Here is a 21,633-nt window from a genome sequence, read left to right as displayed (position 1 = left end):
TTTTATTTTTGTACAGCGCTCAGAAGTCTGATTGAGCGGTATAACAACCCTGGTTTATTTGAGTCTTAATCAAGTGTCACCCAAGTATTTGCAAGACTGCTTGGTACCGTCAAGATCCCTGTGTTCCTCAACTCAATCTGAGTTGGTTGCTCCTACTCAGAAATATCTGCACTATGAACTTATAAGAAAAAGTGTGTTTCATGTGCTGGACCATCAGAATGGAACAGACTATCAGTTCAGCAACAGAAAGATTTTCATCAATCTAAGAAAATGTTGAAAAAACATCTTTTTGTCAGATGAAATATGCCACTTAACATACAGATTTTGATTTAAGTATTGACTTTTAGTTTTACCCCTTTTTACAGCATAATTTTTGAGATGTTTTGATAGTTTTATGAATGAGATATTTGTATGTTGAGATTTCATTAAGTGCTTTATTATGTATGTAATATTTGTAATCCACTTTGGATAAAAGTGGAATAAAAATAATAAACTCTGAGCAAAAATAGGCTATCGGATGTTTTGTTGAGCACATAGATTCAGGCATAATCAGGGTAATTCTACAAGTTTAAAGAGAAGAGAAAGCTTTAAATGCTTAATCCTCCACCCCGAAAACATAGATCTGTTTAACACACATTCAAGTTTTTGGCAGCTTTGAAGATATTAGCTTGCTTCCTACATCTAGATGAAATAAAACTTTCTTAACTAAGATAAGAGGAAAAGAAACATATAAATTCAATTAATAGAACAAAAATAGAAATAAGTCCTAAAGGCTTATGAACATGTAAAATGTATTGGCAGCACCAAAATATAAAGATGAAATTAGTCTGCATGCTCTATTAAATGAGAACACTGAAAAAGAGGAAGACATGCATTATAGATTTAATTTATATTAGTGTTTCTTCTTTACAGATGAACAGTTCCTCTAGGCTACAATTACTGAGATTTGTTGAATGACACCCATGTTGTGATATTTTAAATAAAACGTTTGTGCCATGAGTTAGTTTGTTTTTGCAACAAATTGTGGAAAAATGCCAAAAACTAAACACGCCATCAGAGAAGTCCTGTTATTCATACATATAATGGGACTTTCTTTGAAGACATTTCAGGTTGGTTTATCTTGTCAAAGAATGTACTAAGGTACACATATACACATGCATCCATTAATATTTAAATAAATGTTTCCTCTCTGACACCCCAATAAGTACCCTAGTCCTTTCACTGCATCAGAGTATGAAAAACACATCTTCAGCATAGCTTTTGACAAATCAGATTTGTTATCCATTGACAAAACAGCACAGGAGTTTATCTCACAAGCTTCTCCTTACCCCGTGTAAAGCCATCATGAAGACGACTATGACAGATTAATTCTTTTGTAAAGCAAAATCTCAAAGCTGATCTAATAAAGCCAGATAGACTTGGATGAGTAGGGAGCAAATGCCACTAAAAAATAAATTCATTTGCAGGTGGCTAACTTGAGTAGCCAAGTCAGGCAAAATTCAAACTTAGATGAACTTGCAAGTTTTGGGGCATTCCTTGCTCAGCCAATGCCTGCACTGCATCGATCATACATACACAACTAATTTTTACAATTTTGTTCAAAATTCACAACTAAATTTCCACTGTACTCATGGCTTTCAAATGATTTTCAAACCTTGACCAAAGCTACATTCACTGAGGTCCTGAGTCATCAACTCTGAGGATGGACACAGAGGAAACTCAGAAAGGCTGCCAAAATATTTCTATTTGGAGCTGATAGAGAGACCATGTGAGAGAAAATATAACACTGAATTGAGTGATAGCGAGCATATGATGAAGCATTTCATGTCTACCTTGCTCCAAATTGTGGAATGCATTAGGTGCCTTATTTCCCTATGCACATGCCTAATTAATTTTGGGAAAAGAGTATACATACTACAGCCAATGTTCCCTCTGAGTTGTGCAGGAGTCCTCTACCTATATTCCTGCCAGTGACGATCCTGTTTCAATCTAATTTCCAATAGCAAGTGAAAGGCAAGTTCTACAGAACTTGCTTGTTCTTAGTGACTGAGAAAACAGCATTAAAGCACCATCACACTAGCAGCCAGGTAGTTGGAGGACTCCTGCACAGCTTAGAGCAGGGGTCTCAAAGTCCCTCCCTGAGGGCTGCAATCCAGTCGGGTTTTTAGGATTTCCCCAATGAATATGCATGAGATCTATGTGCATGCACTGCTTTCAATACATATTCATTGGGGAAATCCTGAAAACCCGGCCCTCAAGGAGGGACTTTGAGATCCCTGGCTTAGAGGAAATATTGCATACAAGTATCATGATAAAAGGGCAAGAAGCCAAATATGCTAGCTGGCCACACTTCAACCTCTACAGTATTTATTGGTATGATTCAGTTCCAGAGGAATTCATGTGAAAACCCAAGCAATCTTCGCATGCCTATAAACAGATTATAGAAACAAAACCAATCAAAGTCTGGAACTGCTGTGCAAGACCAGCAATGTGTCCATGTGAGCCCTTACAGATTTCAAGAAGGGTATGCATGCTTGTAATTACCTCTTCACATAGTGTGTCTAGCATACTAATGTTGCTTCTGCTGTGTCTCCATCTTGTATCTCCTTTTTCTAAGTAAATGTGCCCTTCATTTGTCCTTCCTTGTGTATATATGCTCTGGTGTTTCCTTTCTGTTCTTTGGACGTATGCTATTTATATGTACCCTGAGTAGTATGTGTCATGTTGCTGTTTTTTTTATCCTTGGTTACAATGGTTATCAGAGAGTTCGAGAGCCAGAAGGCCTTGAGCATGCACAGATGCTCAAGGCCCAGCCCAGGCAAGAGGCGGGATCTTTCCTTAACTGGCACCGGCACGCAGCAGATAGGGTAAGGAGCTTGTTCGGGCGGGCGGATGCCGCTTACAGCATGGGAGTGCGATGCCGGTTCTCGGAGGGGGGGGGTGCAATGCCAGTTTGAGCGGGGGGGGGGGGGGGGGGGTGCTCGTTTATCGGGACAGTGCTCGTTTTGCGAGTTAAGGTTTGCGGGAGTGTTTTGCTCGGCTTGCAAAATACTCGCAAACCACGTTACTCGAAAACCGAGGTTTGACTGTATCAGTTTTTTGATTACCTAAAGCATGTGGAAGCCATTCCAAAGGGCAAGTAGGCATACCAAACAGTGGATGAATGTTTCCTAGAGAAAAACTTCATGGGCCTGATTCTAAAAACAGTGTCCTAAGTTAGACAGCAGTAGGCACCTTTCCACCACCTAATTTAATTGGCTTTAATTGGTTTAATCGACGCATTAATTGGCTGTGCTTATTAAAAACTAATTAAAGTGCCATAAAAAATATATAGGCAGCCAAGGACACCTCCAAAAACAGTACCGTTGTCACGCCTATGGAAGCACCTTATGATGCCTAATGCCACTGCAGACATGGTTAACACTGGAAGTGGTGTTAGGCATCATAAGACACCTACATGGATGCGATTCTCATGAAAGATAGGTGCCAGAAATGTAGGCCTTGAAAACAATGGCCTACATTTCTGGCGCCTACTTTTCAGGCAGCCGTGATGCTGTAAATGGCACTGTTGCATGATTGACATGTGATTTTTAAGGTGGCCGCTGATAACAGCACCGTTTACAGAATCTGGGTCCACATGCTAGATAAGTCAATCTGCCATGTTCAAGTAAAAAAAAAAAAATCACCCATTTACACTAAGATAAGTCTAGCTAAAAAAAGGTCTGCAAGTTCCCTTTTTACTTAAAAACTGCAGCTGAATGTATCACCTTGGGTGAACATGCCACAACTTGGCCTAGCTTGAACCTCTAGCTTAAAAAGAGCTGGTATGAATGGATATAATGAAAATCACCTTATTTTGTAAAACCACAGACAATGTGCTTAGCAAATGTTTAAAATTTCTAAAAGAAAAATAAAAAAGGGGCCCAAGAGGGTGGTGCTTTATTACATGAATCAAACTAAAACTGGATATGCCCTAAACAAAAGGGAGTGGGAAATAAGCTTAGTAAGCTTTCATATAAGGATAAATCTTAAGCACTGCTATTAAATCTTAATCTCTTATTTTATGCTCATTTTTAATCTTTTCTCATAATAAATGAAACTCCCTAATTGATGGTGTCCTTAGACTGTAAGCTCTGTGGGGTAAGAATTCTCTTATGTGAATAGCACTGTGTACATCTAAGCATTGATGTACAATGAACCCCTCCTCCAGAATGCTAAGGCATTAGTTTTCTTAAAGGACTGAGCACTGCCTATGAATGAAATTCAGGTAATTTGGGTTTGTCAAAATGCTCTTCTGGATACACTAGAGGTCTCCAGATCCTACAGCTCAGTCAAGATTTAAAACAATGGATTCTCTTTAGGAAGCCTTCCACCAGTTTGTCTACTAGCCTGTGTTTCTTACTGGAACAAAGTATGAAAAGATTTTATAAGTTTTGTCTATTGCAGTGTATCGTAAACTAGTGTGTCACCCGAGATTCCAGATGTGCTGTGAGATCTCAGAGGCATGCCAGTACCGGCTAAGTGCCTACAGGATATGCATATCTTGTAGGCAATCAGCCGATACCAGCACCTCTCCTTTCCGTGCATCTTCCCTTCCAGCACCCCACACTGGCATCTCAGGGCCCTGTCTGGAGGTCCTTCATGCATATGCAGACATTGACATGATGACATCACACATGCATGTGACATCACTGTGTCAACATCTGCGCACTTCTTAATTCCTCGAGCTGTGGCCACCACATTTTGTGTGTTGCGGCTTGGCAAAGTTTGTGAGACACTGGTCTATTGCAATAGAAACCAGTCACATACAGAAAACACTTCAGAACTTGACTGGATGACATGCCTAACTCATTAATTAGAATGAAATAGATATACTGCTATATATGTCAACTTGAGACCTTGCCACTACATTTTAGCCCATTCATTTGTGCTCTCAGGGCATAATAGTAATTTTTTTGGACAAGCCTAGGCTCCATTTTTCATATTCCTGAAGAGACCCTGGAATACAGATATCATTTCCAAACAGATCATAATCAACTAGCAATTAAAAGACTAACAAATTATACTTCCCCTTCAGCAATTCCCTTATACTTGTACGCATTAGAATTCTAATTATGTTAAAATACAATTTTAAAAAAATCACTAAATCTCCCTCTGCCCCTCCAATTTTTGTATTAAAAAAAAAAAAAAAAAAATCCCCTTCACCTTCATTAATTTCAAAAAAAATTCTCCTTTCTGGACAGAGCTATAGAGTCCCCTGCAAGGATTCACAAACTATGACTGCTGATCAAGTTTTTGACTACTGAAGCATCACAATTGTATACATATTAGGAGGCTTCTATTTGATTTTCTCTGGTGTAGCCACCACTTCCATTGAGGTCTCAATGTTCAGCCCCTAGTAAATATTTAAAGTTCTAATAAAGCTGAAAGTGGTGTTAGCAAAGCCCTTAAAACACAATATTCAAAGTATTTGAAAGACTAAGCCATCTTCAGACTAATTGATAAGCTTCAGGTAATTAAGTTCAACACATTACTAACTTTAAAGATGATAAAAACAAAATCAAAATGACTACTACAATAATCAATTCTCCACTGCAAACACCCAAATTAGTTCCTGCCTGACTTTGGTGCATTTTAACGAAATCACCAGAATTTTACATTTCCTGGAATACTCTTCCAGGCATAGCTTTTTTTCCCCCTTGCCCTCTGTTCTAGATTATAGTGGCAAATGTGGATATCTGATGGCACTCAAGATTTTGCTTCATTCTGGATGGGAAAGGGAGACAGCTCACATCTTTCAGGAAACATCTCATTTGAAGCAACAGCAATAGTCTTTAAGATGGAAGCACAGAAGTACCTAATTTATTGTGCTGTCTCTTACCTTAACTTTGAAGATGAAACTGATATGGAAAGCAAGCTGCAAGACAACTACATCCCCTTCCTCAAACTCAGCTCTTATCAACTACTAAGCATTAAGAGGTTATATCCCGAACCATCTCAATTAAACCTATGCACAAATTAATGTTCAAGGGTTCCGGTGACCACACAGGCATATACCTTGTCACCTGTGCTTACAATAGTATTTTTTCCCCAAATATGATAGCAAACTTTCATTCAAGTTGGTTTTACAGCTTCAGAAACAGTTCTGGTAGCAGACTCCCACTGCTTGGCAAGGGTACTATTCAACTGTAGAATATGTCCAATGCGAATGTATTTACTCCTTTCAGCATCTGTTAATCATCATATATCATGGTTCCCTTATAACAGGTTAGTTGCAAGTCCAGTCTAATTCTGGGAACGAAGACAGTTCCACCAGCAATGGTAAAGAGTTGTATCTATAGAGGGGGAACTGTGAGGGGTGTAACTCATATATTGGAACGACCAACCCTGAACACAAGCTTGCTCTGTTAAAGAATGAAGATGCCATGAACAAGATCCAAAAAGAGAAGTAAGCCATCACCCGCTATGGCTGTTCTAGTTGGTTGGTTGGGATTTTTTTCTTACAGACAGAGGTGAATGGAAGGAGTCAGACTATACAGGAGAGCTGTACAAACCAGGCACTGGGCAGGCAACTCTCAGATGGGAAGGGAGAGAAATCCAGGCTCTACCTGTCCTTCAGCTCTCGTGTCACTCGTTTGGTGATACGTCCACACAGCAGGCCAATCAGGAACAGAACACATATTCCCAGCGAAATCACCGACAGAATGTAATTTTTGGATGGTGAATTCATAACTTGAAGGGCCAGGTCAGAAAATCCTTCAGCTGGAGCCACCTTAAAGCACATAAGAGGAAGAGATTGGAAACAAAAGAAAAGTTAGTATCCACAGGGTTACAAGATCTCTGCATCAGACTAAAGAACTGTTCAGGATTACCTGATGGCCTCATGGTTTTGGTAATTCTAAAATTATGTATGTACAAAGTGTTAACTGCTTTGAATTGTAGAGTTGCAGTATATATGTAAATATAAAATCCAGGACTCCAGGAAGATTAAAAATTTTAAATCATAGGGGAATTATAATAACTTTAAGAAGATTTGGGGGCCATTGACAACTTATTGTAATGATTAGATGCCATTGAAAGCATAATTATAATTAGGGGAGGGGGTGGTATATAGTTATAATATAGATTTAATCAATATCTATGACTATAGCACATGTATGTTAATTTTTGATTATAATATCTGTGAAAAGAGTGGGTGGGATGGGAGATAATTTATATATTTAAGATGATAATAGAAAGAATCTCATGTGATGTGTATGATTCAATTGATGTAATATTGTGTACTTGATGGAAGATGAAAAATGAATAAAGAATTGGAAAAAAAAAATTCTAATCATGATTAATCATGATGTGTGTTAGCAATTAAATCATGATTAATATGTAAGATACAGTAGTGCCTCACACAACGAACTTAATCCGTTCCAGGAGCAAGTTTGTTATGTGAAACGTTCGTTGTGTGAAACGCGTTTTCCCATAAGAATACATGTAAAACAAAATAATTCGTTCTGCAGCCCTACATTTCCCTCCCTCCACCTCACCTTATATGCAGAGTTTGCCAGCTTTCTTTTTCACCCAGCCGCACGCTTTCAAAAAGCTGTGCACGCGCAGCTGCTGAAGTTGATCAATGTTCTCCTCTCCTGCAACTTCCGGTTTCCGGTTGCGTCAGAGGAGAAGATTGAACAACAGAGCATGCGCGCATGTGCTGCTCTTTGAAAGTGTGTGGCTGGCCGAAAAAGAAAGCCGGAAAACTCGGCATCTAAGGTAAGGTGGAGGGAGATGATGGAACACTGCATTCAGACAGGAGGGTGCTGCTGTTCCCGGCTCACATTAGGAAGCGGCGAGAGTAGTTCCGCCCCCCCCCCCCCCCGGGCCCCTCGGGCGACTTCGTTGTGTGAAACGAAGTTCGTTATAGGGAGCAAGACAAAAAGTTCGTTATGCGCAGCGTTCGCTGTGCGAGGCGTCCGTTATGCGAGGCACCACTGTACTTTTAAAGAAAATACAATAAACAAATTCATGAAATCAGGCACAAACTACTTGTTTATCGGTAATTTCCTCTCTATCTTGCATCTACTACCTAGTCCCCCATTTCCTCTCTCTGTACTCACTCTCGCAGCTCTATTCTGGTCTCTGCTTTCTCTTGCCTCCATGCTAGTAAGTCTCCTCTTTTCTTTTCCCCACTCATTCCTCATATCAAGTATCTCTCTTCCTACCTCTGTACATCCAGTTTTCCCCTTCTCGTCTTCAGTCCCCTCATTGGATCTCTCTCTTTTCTTCCCTCCCCACCCTGAGTTCAATATCTCTTTCCTTCCTTGCCCCCTGATGCAGCACCTCTTGTCCTCCATGCCCCCATCCAGCGCTTCTTTCTTCCCTCATACCCCCTATGCAGCACCTCTCCCTCCTTGCTCACCCTCTCCTCAATGCAGCGCCTCACTCCCTCCTTGCTCTGAGTCCAGCGCTTCTTTCCCTCTCCTTGCCCCCCATACATCATCCCTCTCTCTCATTGACCCCCCCCCTTCAAGGTAGCAACTCTTTCCCTTCATCCAGCATCTGTCCTCTTTCTCTGCCCTTCCCTTCCATCAAACATCTTCCCTTTCTTTCTCTACCTCTTCCATCCATTGCCCTTGGTATGCCACTGCCCCACCCCATGGTCTGGCATCTGTCTCATTCCCTTCTTCCTCCTCCCCATACTCTGGCATCTCTCTCTGCTTTCCTTCCTTTTTTCCCTCTGAACCCCAGCCCATGGTCTGGCATCCCTGTCTCTTTCCCTTCCATCTCTATCACCCCTACCCCTGTGGTTTGGCATCTCTATTCTCTCCTCTGCTTCCCTTCTCTCCCCTGTGATTAGGCATCCCTCCTTTCCCTTCCCTGGTTTTACTTCCTTCCTACCTCCCAATTTGGTGGCTTTCTTCTTTACCCCTTCTTCCCCCCCAATCGGGTGCAACATTTTTCCCCCTCTCCATCCCTCATCCCAAGGAATGGGTATCTCTCTCTCTTCTCCTCCAGGCTGCAGCCTGCAATCTTTGGATCACAGACCGTGTCAATCAGCTGAACATGCTGCCTTCAATATTAATTGCACTTAATTTTATTAATTGATGTTAAATATTTAGCGAGTTAACCACGTTAAACTAAATCTGCATCCCTAATTAAATCAAGTCATATTAACACACCACCCATGCCCTCTGTTAGACATACTCAAAAAGAACCATCACACAGTTCACATCTGTCAACTAAATGCCAAATCTAGCTAGCAAGAGTTCAAGATCTTGTAAACTCTTTTGTAAAGATGTCATTTACTGGATTTAGATTGCCACTGGCTTTGACAGTGGCTGTCAAAGCCAATAAACCTGAAGAGTAGTGGTATTCAAATCTGTCAAAATCTGTCACACAATGAGCAGTTAGCTGTAAGAAGTCAAATATTTAAGATGACACACTTAGGGCCAGATTTTATAAATGGCACCGTTAAATTAGGCAGAAGGCACACTACTGCTGCCTAACTCAGTTGCTTTAATTGGTTTTACGAGATCTGACAATTAAGTTTGCAAACTCATCCTAGAAAAAGTGATACATACTGAATATCACCCGTGGGGACGCCCCCTAGGGTCACGGGGATCCCGTGGGGACGCCCCCTAGGGTCGTGGGGATCCTGCGGGGTTTGATGCACTCGAGCCGCAAGGCTCTTCTTCTTTTCCCTACCTGCCCTGCTGCAGCACACAGCCGACCGGAAGTCTTCCACGATATCAGCGCTGACGTCGGAGGGAGGGCTCTGTTGAGCCATTGCTAATTCCCCCTGTGGAGTGCCCTTGGCTCCTTCCTTGCGTGATCCCGATCCAGGCCGCGCTCTCCCTGCCTTTTCAGTGTAGTGTGGCTTTTGCAATTAGATGGCAAAGTGAAGGCAGGACAGAAAGTGGAACCGAACCCAACCTGGGGGCGCTCCAGTGCAGGGCCAGCCTGGGTGGGAAGCAAGGAGAGGGTAGTACAATCCGGCAGGTTCAGGTTTTATTACTTTGCCTTGGTGCTCCCTCCCTCCCCCTCAACTTATGTGGCAAATTTTAATTTTTCTTCTCTCTCAGCGGCACGCTTTCCGGAACTGGAAACAGGAAGTTGCATCAGAGGAAAAAATTCAACTCAAGCAGCCGCGCGCGACTTGTGGAAAGCATGGCACTGGGAGAGAAGAAAAATGAAATTCACCACATAAGGTGAAGAGGAGGGAGATGGCTGGAAGGTGGCGATCAAGTGGGATGGGGCTGCTGGACCGCACAATCAATGACCACGCGCATTCCCTTACTTCACTGCCTTGTCCTCATCCCCGCGGTGACCACTATTTTTCTCTCCCCGTTTCGGCTGTTACCCGCGGCTAGCCACGGGTAACAGCCACCATTTCATTCTCTAATGTGTAGCACTGCGTATGCCTTTCAGCACTATAGAAATGATAAATAGTAATAGTAGTAGGGCAAAAAGGCCAGGCAACACACTTTGTGGTTTCCGTGAAAACTGGAAACTATCTTTGGTAAGAAGGAAGGTACTGTTTGAAGTGAGACACCAGTCTCTGAAATCTTGAGGGTTCCCTGCAGGACAGAGCCTGCAATTCTAATACTCTTCTGGGCGAAGTTATGGCCACTAAAAACACAGATTTGATTGTTCAATCCAGGAGTAAGGCCTCCTGCCCAAGCTAATGCCCACAGGACGAGATTAAGATTCCAAGACAGAAAGGGCTGGCGCTCAGGGGGGGCGAAGGTACAATGCTTCCTTAAAAAATCTGGACACATCTGGATGAGAAGCCAAGGTCTGCTGCTTGGTCTGCCCTCTAAAGAAGAAAAGACCTTGACTGAACCCACCGCAAGGCCTTTATCTAGCCCCTCCTGAAGAAAGACTAAGACCATGGCAATTAAGAAGCCTTAGTTGGAACTGTCTCTCTCTGACTGCATCAGCTGTGGAAACACTTCAGAGCCTTTGTATAGGCTGCCAAAATGGACTGCTTCTTAGATCCTTGCAGGGTGGTTATCACCAAGTCTGAATAGCCTTTGCACACTAAGGCTTTGCATTCAAGTGCCAAGCCGTTAAGACCAAAGTGATCTGGATCCTCCAGGACAATGGTGCCTTGTGAAAGGAGTCCTGGAAGACAGAGAAGCATGAGTCTCTTGCTCCTCTGTAGATGCACCAGATCTGGTACCACAGCTGCCTGGGCCAGTCCAGGGCAACCAGAATTACTTGCCCTCTCATGGGTCCTTATCCTTGGGAGACTCTTCCTATCATCGGCCATGGAGGAAACACATACAGAAGCTCTGCTGGAGGCCAAGGTTAGACCAGAGCATCCAGGCCATCGTTTCCTGGCTCATATCTTTGACTGAAGAACTAAGCGGCCTTCTCATGGTTGATGCCATGAGATTGAATGTTAGTCACCGCCAGCACTGTACAATGTTGTTGAAGGTCTCCTGAGACAGAGACCACTCTCTTGGATCCAGTGTCTGAAAACTCAGGAAATCTGCTTGCATACTTTCCATTCCTGCTATAAGTATAACAAAAATGTTAAGCATTGTAACTGAACAATCTAAACATCGAAATAATCATACCAAACAAACATTTATGGAACTCAAACATTCCCTAATGTGTTATAGCAATAGATTATTCTAGATACCCTTAAGATCTTACTGACATCGAAATCTTAGTTTTGACTTGAACTTTCCAATTGAGACAGTAGTAGTTGGAGAAATAACTGTCAGGGCGGGATTCCAGAACGACACACCTATTTACTAGAAAAGATATTAGCAAGGTAAAAACCTAATCTCTTTTTCCAGTGCAACCCTGAGGACCCAAAGACGGTGTCCTCCCCTGCTGCCATGTGCACTCTGTTGAACTTAGAGAAAGTATGCAGCATAGACGAAGTTACTGCCCTACAAATCTCCTCAGGCAAAATTGCCTGCGTTTCTGCCCACAAAGAAGCCACACTTCTTGTCGAATGTACCTTCAAGGAGACTGGCAACTACTTGCCATAGGCAATATATGCTGACGAGATGGCCATGCATATCCATCTTGAAATGGTAGCCTTGGACGCCAGTCTGCCACATCTAGCCTGACTAGTGACCACAAACCAATGGTCAGACAGCTGGAACTCATTAGAAACCTCTAGATAATGCAGGAAAACTCTCCTCACATCCAGCTTCTCAGAATCTGGTCATTTTACTTTGACCCTGTAGACTGGAACGCTGGTACTGTAATCTTACTTCTTGATTGAAATGGAAACCTGATACAACCTTTGGCTAAAAGGACAGGACTGTGTTCAAGGAAACTCCTATCTTCATGATCCTGAGGAAGGGCTTTCACAACAGTGCCTGTAACTTCAACACTCGCTGACTTAATGGCCATGAGGAAAATGGTCTTGATGGTAAGACCCATCAGTGATGCCTCTTGAATGCAAGACCACATTAAGGTTCCACAATGGAAACGGTTATTTTACCAGTGGTCTGAGCCTTAGCACCCTTTCAGGAATCTGGCTATGTCAGGATGGGAATTTGTGGTCTCAGGCTCTATAGCACGAGAAGCCCGCCATTTGGACCCTGAGCAACATCACTGCAAGGCCTTTGTCAAGACTCGCTTGGAGGAAAGCCAGCACCACTGATATCAGAGCATTAAATGGCTCCACTCTTTCTTTCATGCATCAGTACTGAACTGTCTCCCATGCTTTTGTGTAAGATAGCTTTTTGACTCAAGAGTAGCAATAACTACCTAAGAGTATTCTTTGTGTTCTAACACCACGCGCTCAAGAACTATGCCATAAGACCAAAGCAATTCAGATCTTCTTTGACCACTGGGCCCTGAGAGAGAAGATCAGGATATACCTGTAGTCTGAGACATTTGTTCCTCTGTAGAAGTACCAAGTCCACTTACCACGGATGGTGTGGCCTATCTGGTGCCCTGGGTGGCTTGTTATTCTGGAGTATCTGCCCTATCATGTGCCATGGAGAAACATGTACAAGAGCTCATTCTTTGACCACGGCTGGACTAGGGCATCCAGCCTTGCGCTTCCGGGCTCAGATCTTCAACTGAAGAAATGGTCAGCTTTCTTGCTGCTTGTCATAGCTATCAGGTCAAAAGTTGGGCAGCCCCAGCGACGAACAATGGCCTGGAATGCTTTTGCAGATGATGTCCACTCTATTAGGTCTAATGCCTGCCTGCTGAGATAATCGGCCTGGACATTGTCCACTCTGCTAAATGCACTGTGGAAATCGTTTGAGGATAGAGCTCTGCCCAGAGCAACAAGTGGGCTCCCAGACGCATCTGAGCATTTTTGGTGCCTCTTTGGTGATTGACAAACACCCCACTGTAGTATTGTCCGAGAAAACTCAGACTGCCTGTCCCTCCAGACTCTTCTCCAGCTTCTTTAATGCCAAATGAATGGCCCAAAGCTCCAGTCTATTGATGGACCACTTTCTCTGGGAGGCTGACCACTGCACCTGAACTGGATGCCAGCTGCAATGTCATCCCCAGCTGAACAGGCTGGCATCTGTTGTCAGTATAATCCACGAGGTTATGTGGAAAGAAATGCCTTTCAAAAACAACTGTAGATGGAGCCACCAAGAGATGCTGTTGAAGGATACATGAGTCCATGGGAATGTCATCTAGAGAGACCACATTCTGAAGGGGACACATGTGAGCCTTTGTCCAAAGAGCCACATCTATAGTAGCTGCCAGGGAAATTAGCACCTAGAAGTAGTGCCAAGCTGATGGGGTTGACCTGGCCATCATCTCTAACCTGAGATCAAATCTTCTGTCTGCGTACCTCTGGAAGATAAACATGACCTTCTGCTGTGTTGAATAGAATTCCCAGGGATTCCAGGGATTAGAACGGTTCTTGCAAAAATTCGCTATCCAGCCCAGGCTCTGTAAAACGTGGACCACTTGATTCATTACTCATTCTCCTTCCAACAACAGGGCTCTGATTAGCCAGTCATCCAGGTATGGATGCAGAGCTAGGCAGCAACCACTACCATCACCTTGGTGAAAGTGTGGGGTGCTAGTGCCAGACCAAAGGGAAGAGGTGAGAACTGGAAACGTCTCTTCTATTCTGAAAGAAAGTCTGTTCATTCATTAACAAAAAAAAAATTGGGGGGCATAGTTTCCTCATACACTTGCAGTTTAAACTGGAACCATGGCTGACATCTAGCACCATAAGACTATTTTACTCAGGGACGTTTTCCAATTGCTGCAGAAATAGTCAGACTAGAGGCCATGCACCAGGCTCTTTATGGAACCCTACAGATCAGTTGAATCACCCTTTAGCAATGGAGAAAACAAGATGCTTCCAAATGGGATCTTTATTAGCAAATAAAGAGACTCGATGCTGTCAGCGTTTTGGTACTTAAAGAAGTACCTTCCTCAGGAGTCTTGGTTGTTAGAAAGCTAACATACCACATATGTCCATTTTGGGGAAAAAAAAAATTTACGTGCAATAATCTCAATGTTAAAGCCTTCTCTGTCAAAAAAATGTTTGCATCCTCCATATTTATTTATGGCTTTAAGGTATGTAAATGTGTCTTTCATATCTGTTTACATACTTTAGTCTTATTTCATAGGGGTTTTGGTGCAGACTATGCTATTTCAACAACCTTCTTCTGGATTACCTTTACCCTTTATTCTTTTAGCATTATTAAAATTGGCATAATATTCCAACTGAGGTCTTACCACTGCTTTATTGAAAAGCATTATCAACCTCTCTTCTTTTCCTGAAACATTAGAGCAAATAACTGAAATCACTGTTCTGCCAACAAATACAGAGCTCTCTGTAGATGCTTCTCATACCTTTATCCAATATGAAACCATTTTACCATATTTAAACAGAGAATTCATGTGATACTAGATAATAAAAATCAAAATAGCAGGCCACTACTGCCTTATCCTCACACAAACCATGAAGGCAGCAATGGTGGCAGCAGCAGCAGTTGTCAGAACAGTGCCTGTAGGTCATGCACTCAGCTATTCTGTATGGGTTTCCAATCTAATAAGAAGCCAACCACAGAGAACTAGACCTACTTTATTTAAATATTTATTGCCCAAGCTATATGACCATTTTAGGTGGGATAAAAAATCAAAACATACACAATAAAATAGATAATGCTAAACAACCTAATATCACTAGCTCACAGGACCCATGCTGACTGCCACTGCTGAGCAAAGATCACACTGAAAACCTTGACAGAGGAGTGACCCTTTTCTGTAACTTCATTTGGGATCTCAAACCACAATTGGTAACCAGTGTCTTAAAGTTATACCTCACATCTCAACAGTAAAGAAACTGTAGGAGACCTGTCATATTTTGTATAGAGCCTTTCAAATTAACACTGTGATGCACAGAATTCCATGATGATTGTCATCTAAGGTTCTGTGCAGTAAGATCTTACTTCAAAGCTACTACTTATAACTACAGCACAAGGCATAGTTACTGCTCTGTAGAGCTTTCAGTCTTGAGACAGAGGATATACAAAGCTTCAAAAACTGTTAGCAGAAAATAAAACAAAGAGAAACAAAACAGGGGGAAACAGACCACAAACACAAATATGCAAAAGACAGAATGGAATTGTCCAAACCAGAATGGTGTGCACTAATGAAAGTGTCCTCCAGCTCATCTGATAGTGTAAAATCTTTTATTCATCCAATAGCACAAAAGTTCATTGAGTCGTTGGATGAAGTGAGTCATGAGTTGTTGTTGGATGAACTTTTGTGCTATTGGATGAATAAAAGATTTTACACTATCAGATGAATTGGAGGACACTTTCATTAGCACACATCATTCTGGTTTGGACAATTCCATTGTGTCTTTTGCAAACAGAAAATAAACCCTAGTTAAAAGCTAGACCACAATCAAATAATAAAAACTACTGTTGCTATTTATTATTTCTATAGTGCTACCAGCTGCATGCAGTGCTGTACATTAAACACGCACGAGATGGTCCCTACTCAAAAAAGCTTACACTCTAATTATGACAGACATACAGCACAAAAGGTGAATCTGTATATGTTGTTTAGGTATGGAATTACATGATGAGGTAGAGGGTAGGGGACTACAGAGAGAATGACAAACAGATTTTTGTTCTTTACGAGTTGGTAGGGCTAGGAAAAGACAAGAGCTGGACATACCGAGTCAGGCAGGTTGTTCCAGGCATGCAGCACAGCAAGGCAGAAGGGACGGAATCAGGAGCTAGCTTTAGAGAAGAAGGGTACTGACAAGAGAGACTTACCTGATCAGCAGAGTTCCTGGGGCAGGGTATAGGGAGTGAGACGAGAAATACTGAGGAGCCACAGAGTGAAAACACTTGTAGGTCAGTAAGAGGAGTTTGGATTGTATGTGGAAATGGACAGGGAGCCAGTGAAATGACTCGAAGAAGGGGGGTAACATGAGCATAACGACACTGGTGGAATATGAGGTGTGCAGGAGAATTCTGAACAGATTGAAGGGGAGAGAGATGGCTTAGCAGAAGACCTGCGAGAAGTAAGTTGCAATAATCCAGGTGAGAAGTGATAAGAGCATGGATGAGGGTCTTGGCAGCGTCCTCAGAGAGAAAAGTCCAGATTGCAGCAAAGTTGTAGAGAAAGAAGCAACAAGTTTTGGCAGTCTGTTGGATATGTGAAGAGAAGAAAAGAGATGAGTCAAAGATGATGCCGAGGTTGCGAGCCGACAAAACAGGGAAGATTAAAGTGGTATTCACCAAAACAGAGAACAGAGGAAGGTATAGGAGGAAAGATGAGTTCAGTCTTAGCCATGTTTAATTTTAGATGGCGGTGAGACATCCAGGAAGCAATGTTAGACAGGTAGGTTGAGATTTGGACCTGGATTGATATAGAAGTTCCAGGTGTAGAGAGGTAGATTTGCGAGTCATCAGCATAGAGATGGTGCCGGAAGCCATGGAAGAAGATTAGAATGTCAAGGGAAGACGTGTAGATGGAGAAAAGAAGTCATCCCTGGACAGCCCTGAGGTATGCCGATCGATAGCGGAATGGCAGTGGAGAAGGCTCCTCCAGAGCAAATGCTAAAAGTGCAATGGGAAAGATAGGAAGAAAACCATGAGATAACAAAGCCCTGAAACCCAAGTGAGGACAGCATATTGATGAGTAGATAGTGATCTACAGTATCAAATGCCACAGATAGATCAAGGAGGATGAGGACGGAGTAGAGGCCTTTGGATTTGACTAGAAGCCAATCACTGGAGAGTCTAGCAAGGGCAGTTTCCATAGAATGAAGAGAGCAAAAGCAGTATTGAAGAAAGGTTGAGGATAGCTTGAGATGAAAGAAAGTCAAGATAACAGCAGTAATCATCACGTTCGAGTAGCTTGGATAAGAAGGGGAGGAGGGATACGGGGTGATAATTGGAGGGGCAAGTAGAGTCCACCAAAGGTTTTTTGAGGAGCAAAGTAACTACGGCCTGTTTGAAAGCATTGGGTACAGTTGCAGTGGAGAATGGTAGGTTGAAGATATGGCAGATAGAGGGGATGACAGTAGAAGAGATAGTGATCAGTAGTCTGTGAGGATGGGATCAGAGTAACAGGTAGTGAGTTTGGAGTAGAGAAAATGTGCAGTTGCCTCCTCAGTGATTTTCAAGAAGGAAGAAAAAGCGACAGGGGTTGACAGAGGATCAGCAGGGTGGACGGGAAGAGTGAGAGGCGAAGGTGATTTGTTTGAGAACTGAAGGTTAATCTTACAGTGAAAGGGATTATTTCAGGGAGAGTGGCTAATGTCTAGACAAGAGGAAGCAATATGCAAAGCAATAGAAAAGAATGACTGAGGAGAGTTTTGCATCTTACCTGTGCAGCAAACCCCCACATCTCTATCCGATCTTGCAAGCGTTTCTTGCATTCTGGTTGTAGTCTTATCCTCTTGTCTTCTAATGCTTCCATGAGGCATGACATCTCTATAAGAATTAGAGTACACAATATGACAAAGTGCTGAAGTAATTTTTAAGCCTGAATATCCAGTGCAACAACTTGTGCAATCACTTATTTTTTAACTGTTGCTGGGTCATAGAAACATAGAAATAGACGGCAGATAAGGGCCAAGGCCCATCCAGTCTGCCCACCCTAGTGACCCTCCCCTACCTTTACCCTGTGAATAGATCCCACATGTCGATCCCATTTGGCCTTAAAATCAGGCACGCTGCTGGCCTCAATCACCTGAAGTGGAAGACTATTCCAACGGTCAACCACCCTTTCAGTGAAAAAGAATTCCCTGGTGTCACCGTGCAGTTTCCCGCCCTGATTTTCCACGGATACCCTCTTGTTGCTGTGGGACCCTTGAAAAAGAAGATATCTTCCTCCGCCTCGATGCGGCCCGTGAGATACTTGAACGTCTCGATCATGTCTCCCCTCTCTGTACACTCCTCGAGCGAGTATAGCTGTAATTTATCTAGCCGTTCTTTGTACGGGAGATCCTTGAGTCCCGAGACCATCCGGGTGACCATTCTCTGGACCGACTCCAGTCTCAGCACATCCTTGCGATAATGCGGCCTACAGAATTGCACACAGTATTCCAGGTGGGGCCTCACCATGGATCTATACAATGGCATAATGACTTCAGGCTTATGGCTGACGAAACCCCTGCGTATTCAACCTATGATTTGTCTTGCCTTGGATAAAGCTTGCTCCACTAGATTGGCAGCCTTCATGTCCTCACTGACGATCATCCCTAAGTCTCGTTCTGCTACCGTTCTAGTTAGGATCTCGCCATTAAGGATATAAGTCTTGCATGGATTTTGGCTACCCAGGTGCATAACTTTGCATTTTTTGGCATTGAAGCTGAGTTGCCAGGTCCTAGACCAGCGCTCCAGTAGGAGTAGGTCGTGCATCATGTTGTCGGGCATTGAATTTTTGTCCGTTGTGCTTTTGCCCACTACATTGCTTAGTTTGGTGTCATCGGCGAATAATGTTATTTTACCTCGGAGCCCTTCTGTCAAATCTCTTATAAAGATGTTGAATAGGATCGGGCCCAAGACCGAGCCTTGGGGCACTCCACTGATTACCTCCGTCATTTCGGAGGGGGTGCCGTTCACCACTACTCTTTGAAGCCTACCTCCAAGCCAGTTCCCAACCCATTTCGTCAATGTGTCGCCCAATCCTATAGAACTCATCTTGCTCAGCAACCTGTGGTGTGGTACACTATCGAATGCTTTGCTAAAGTCCAGGTATACGATGTCCAGGGACTCCCCAACATCCAGCTTCCTCGTCACCCAGTCAAAGAAGCTGATCAGGTTGGATTGGCAGGATCTCCCCTTAGTAAATCCATGTTGACGGGGATCCCGTAGATTCTCCTCATTCAGGATCGTATCCAATTGGCGTTTGATTAGAGTTTCCATTAATTTGCTCACTATTGATGTGAGACTCACTGGTCTGTAGTTTGCTGCCTCCTGACATGAGAAGAGAGTGTTTTTGCAAGACCCAAACTAGCTACAAATTGTTCTGAGTTTCGGAATCGTGTTCCTTGAAGCAGCCTGTGAAACATGGTCCATGTTAGGACCCAGCAACAGTTAAAAGATAAGTGATTGCACAAGTTGTTGTTATATATTTAACTGTAAAGATTCACTTTTTGAAACGATATTAATTTTTTGAAAGCAGTATGCTATGATTGAAAGGTGAGACCTTTTGTATGGGGTTTGTCCCCATCTGGTCTTCGGGTCTCTGAGCATACAGTTCTCTATACATTGTTTCAAATAGTTATTGCATATTGCTGAATTCACAGTTTAATAGACGGGTCTGTTCTTTTGTTTGCTAAGCACTTTGCTAGTTCCCCAGGTGTAAGTTATGAAACCAGTGGTGCAAGATTCCCCTGCCTTCTTTCTTTTTAGACTTCAGTTCAAATTTATATCCATATTTTTAAAATACCAGGTAAAGTCAAAATGTGTAGTAGGTAGTAGGAGGATTGAATTATTGAATATTATAAAGTTAGGAGATCAAAAATAAATGGAATATTAGTACTGTAGAGAACTCCAAAATAAACAAGCCAAATTTTTAAATAAGTAGTATAAAAATTTTTTTCTTTTGTCACATACACTCAGAAAAGTGTGATTCAGCCAGAAGCCGGAGCTCCTATAGCCAAACCCACCCCGCCCCATCACTGTGTATGGAAGTATTAAGTAAAGTGCTAATGTGCTAATTCAGTGGTGAAAATAATCTGGCAATGACCAAAAAAAAAAAAAAAAAAGAGAAAGACTCTTCCACTTATCTCTTAGAAGTTCTTAACAGGAGCTTAGCGGTTCAAATGCCAAAAGGATCAGTGATAGTGCAATTATAGCAATGATCACTGGTTCATATTTACTTGATTTACAACGACTCCTCGACTTCTATTTTCATTGTAAATTAAGTATATATGAACCAGTGATCATTGCTATAATTGCACTATCACTGATCCTTTTGGCATTTGAACCGCTAAGCCCCTTTTTTTCGGGGTCCTTGAAACAGAACTGCGAAACATGGTCCATGTCGGGACCTGTTAAGAACTTTTAAGAGATAAGTGGAAGAGACTTTCTCTTTTTTTTTTTTGCCATTGACAGATTATTTTCACCACTGAATTAGCACATTAGCACTTTACTTAATACTTCCATACACAGTGATGGGGTGGTGGGTTTGGCTATAGGAGCTCCGGCTTCTGGCTGAATCACACCTTTCTGAGTGTATGTGACAAAGAAAAAAATTTTTATACTACTTATTTAAAAATTTGGTTTATTTATTTAGGAGTTCTCTACAGTATTAATATAAACTACCAGGTATACATATTTTCAGCAGCAGTTTCACATACAACTTTGAACATTTAGAAATTGAATGGCAGTGGCACCAGCCTAAACCAATTCACTTATTTATGGTAAGAAATTAAGTTGCTGGTAACACTGCCCTTTGCTGTAACAAGTTACAGTATATTACAGGACTTTGTTATTAACATGTGAAAAATACTCCAATTTATTATTTAATTCTAGCATGCAATTACTCAATACAAATAAACCCTTAATTCAGTGCACCTCAAAATTTTCAGAGGCCACCCAATCTCTAAAAGCAGACCTTTTCACATTACTGATGCAGTAAAACTATTCCAGTATCAGCCATGACCCTTATTTCCAAAGCACTAATACTGCTTTATAAGTAAAGAATGTTAACAATGAATTACAACTTTCTGACTTTAGACACAAAAGATTTTTGGATACCCCAAACAATTCCAATAAAATGTTAAGATTAAAAAATGTCATGTAATCAATCCTAAACAATAGCTGAGAAAAGATCTTTTATATTCAGCACTGAACTTTGCCTAGGATTATCTGCAGGGGGTTAGAAAAGATGGGGTACACTATCATCTCAGGTTTTTGTGGTTACATATGAAATATCACAGACAGCATTTGTTTACTGCCAACTTGTATGCTACTTAGCAAAAAATATCTCATATAGGGTATAGCCAGAAATCCTACATTCTAACACCACAGGGACTGCACAATCTATAAATACCTGCTTTCTCTGAATAACTTTGAAACTACTACAGTTTCAAAATGGGGATACAGAGAAATTTATGCAACTTATGCTCTACAGACCTTGGTATCTTAGTTAACACAGTTTGTCAAATCCAATAATCTTGCTTATCTTACACCAAATTCTATCATATTGCGATTC

General features: G+C 42.0%; 1 protein-coding gene across 1 annotated transcript in view; it reads right to left on the bottom strand.

Annotated features, from left to right (window-relative positions):
- GLG1 (golgi glycoprotein 1) overlaps positions 1-21,633 on the bottom strand; it is a 403,904-nt gene that overhangs the window by 11,752 nt on the left and 370,519 nt on the right. The window contains exons 25-26 of the mRNA XM_033941148.1: positions 17,794-17,900; positions 6,609-6,772 (exon numbers count right to left, since the gene is read on the bottom strand). Of these exons, the coding sequence (XP_033797039.1) occupies positions 6,609-6,772; positions 17,794-17,900 (271 nt within the window). The remainder of the gene's footprint in view (positions 1-6,608; positions 6,773-17,793; positions 17,901-21,633) is intronic.

Source organism: Geotrypetes seraphini, chromosome 4 (assembly GCF_902459505.1).
Source record: "Geotrypetes seraphini chromosome 4, aGeoSer1.1, whole genome shotgun sequence".
NCBI classification, from domain to species: domain Eukaryota; kingdom Metazoa; phylum Chordata; class Amphibia; order Gymnophiona; family Dermophiidae; genus Geotrypetes; species Geotrypetes seraphini.
The sequence above is the reverse complement of the archived record's forward strand: the minus strand, read 5'-3'. Positions and strand labels throughout refer to the sequence as shown.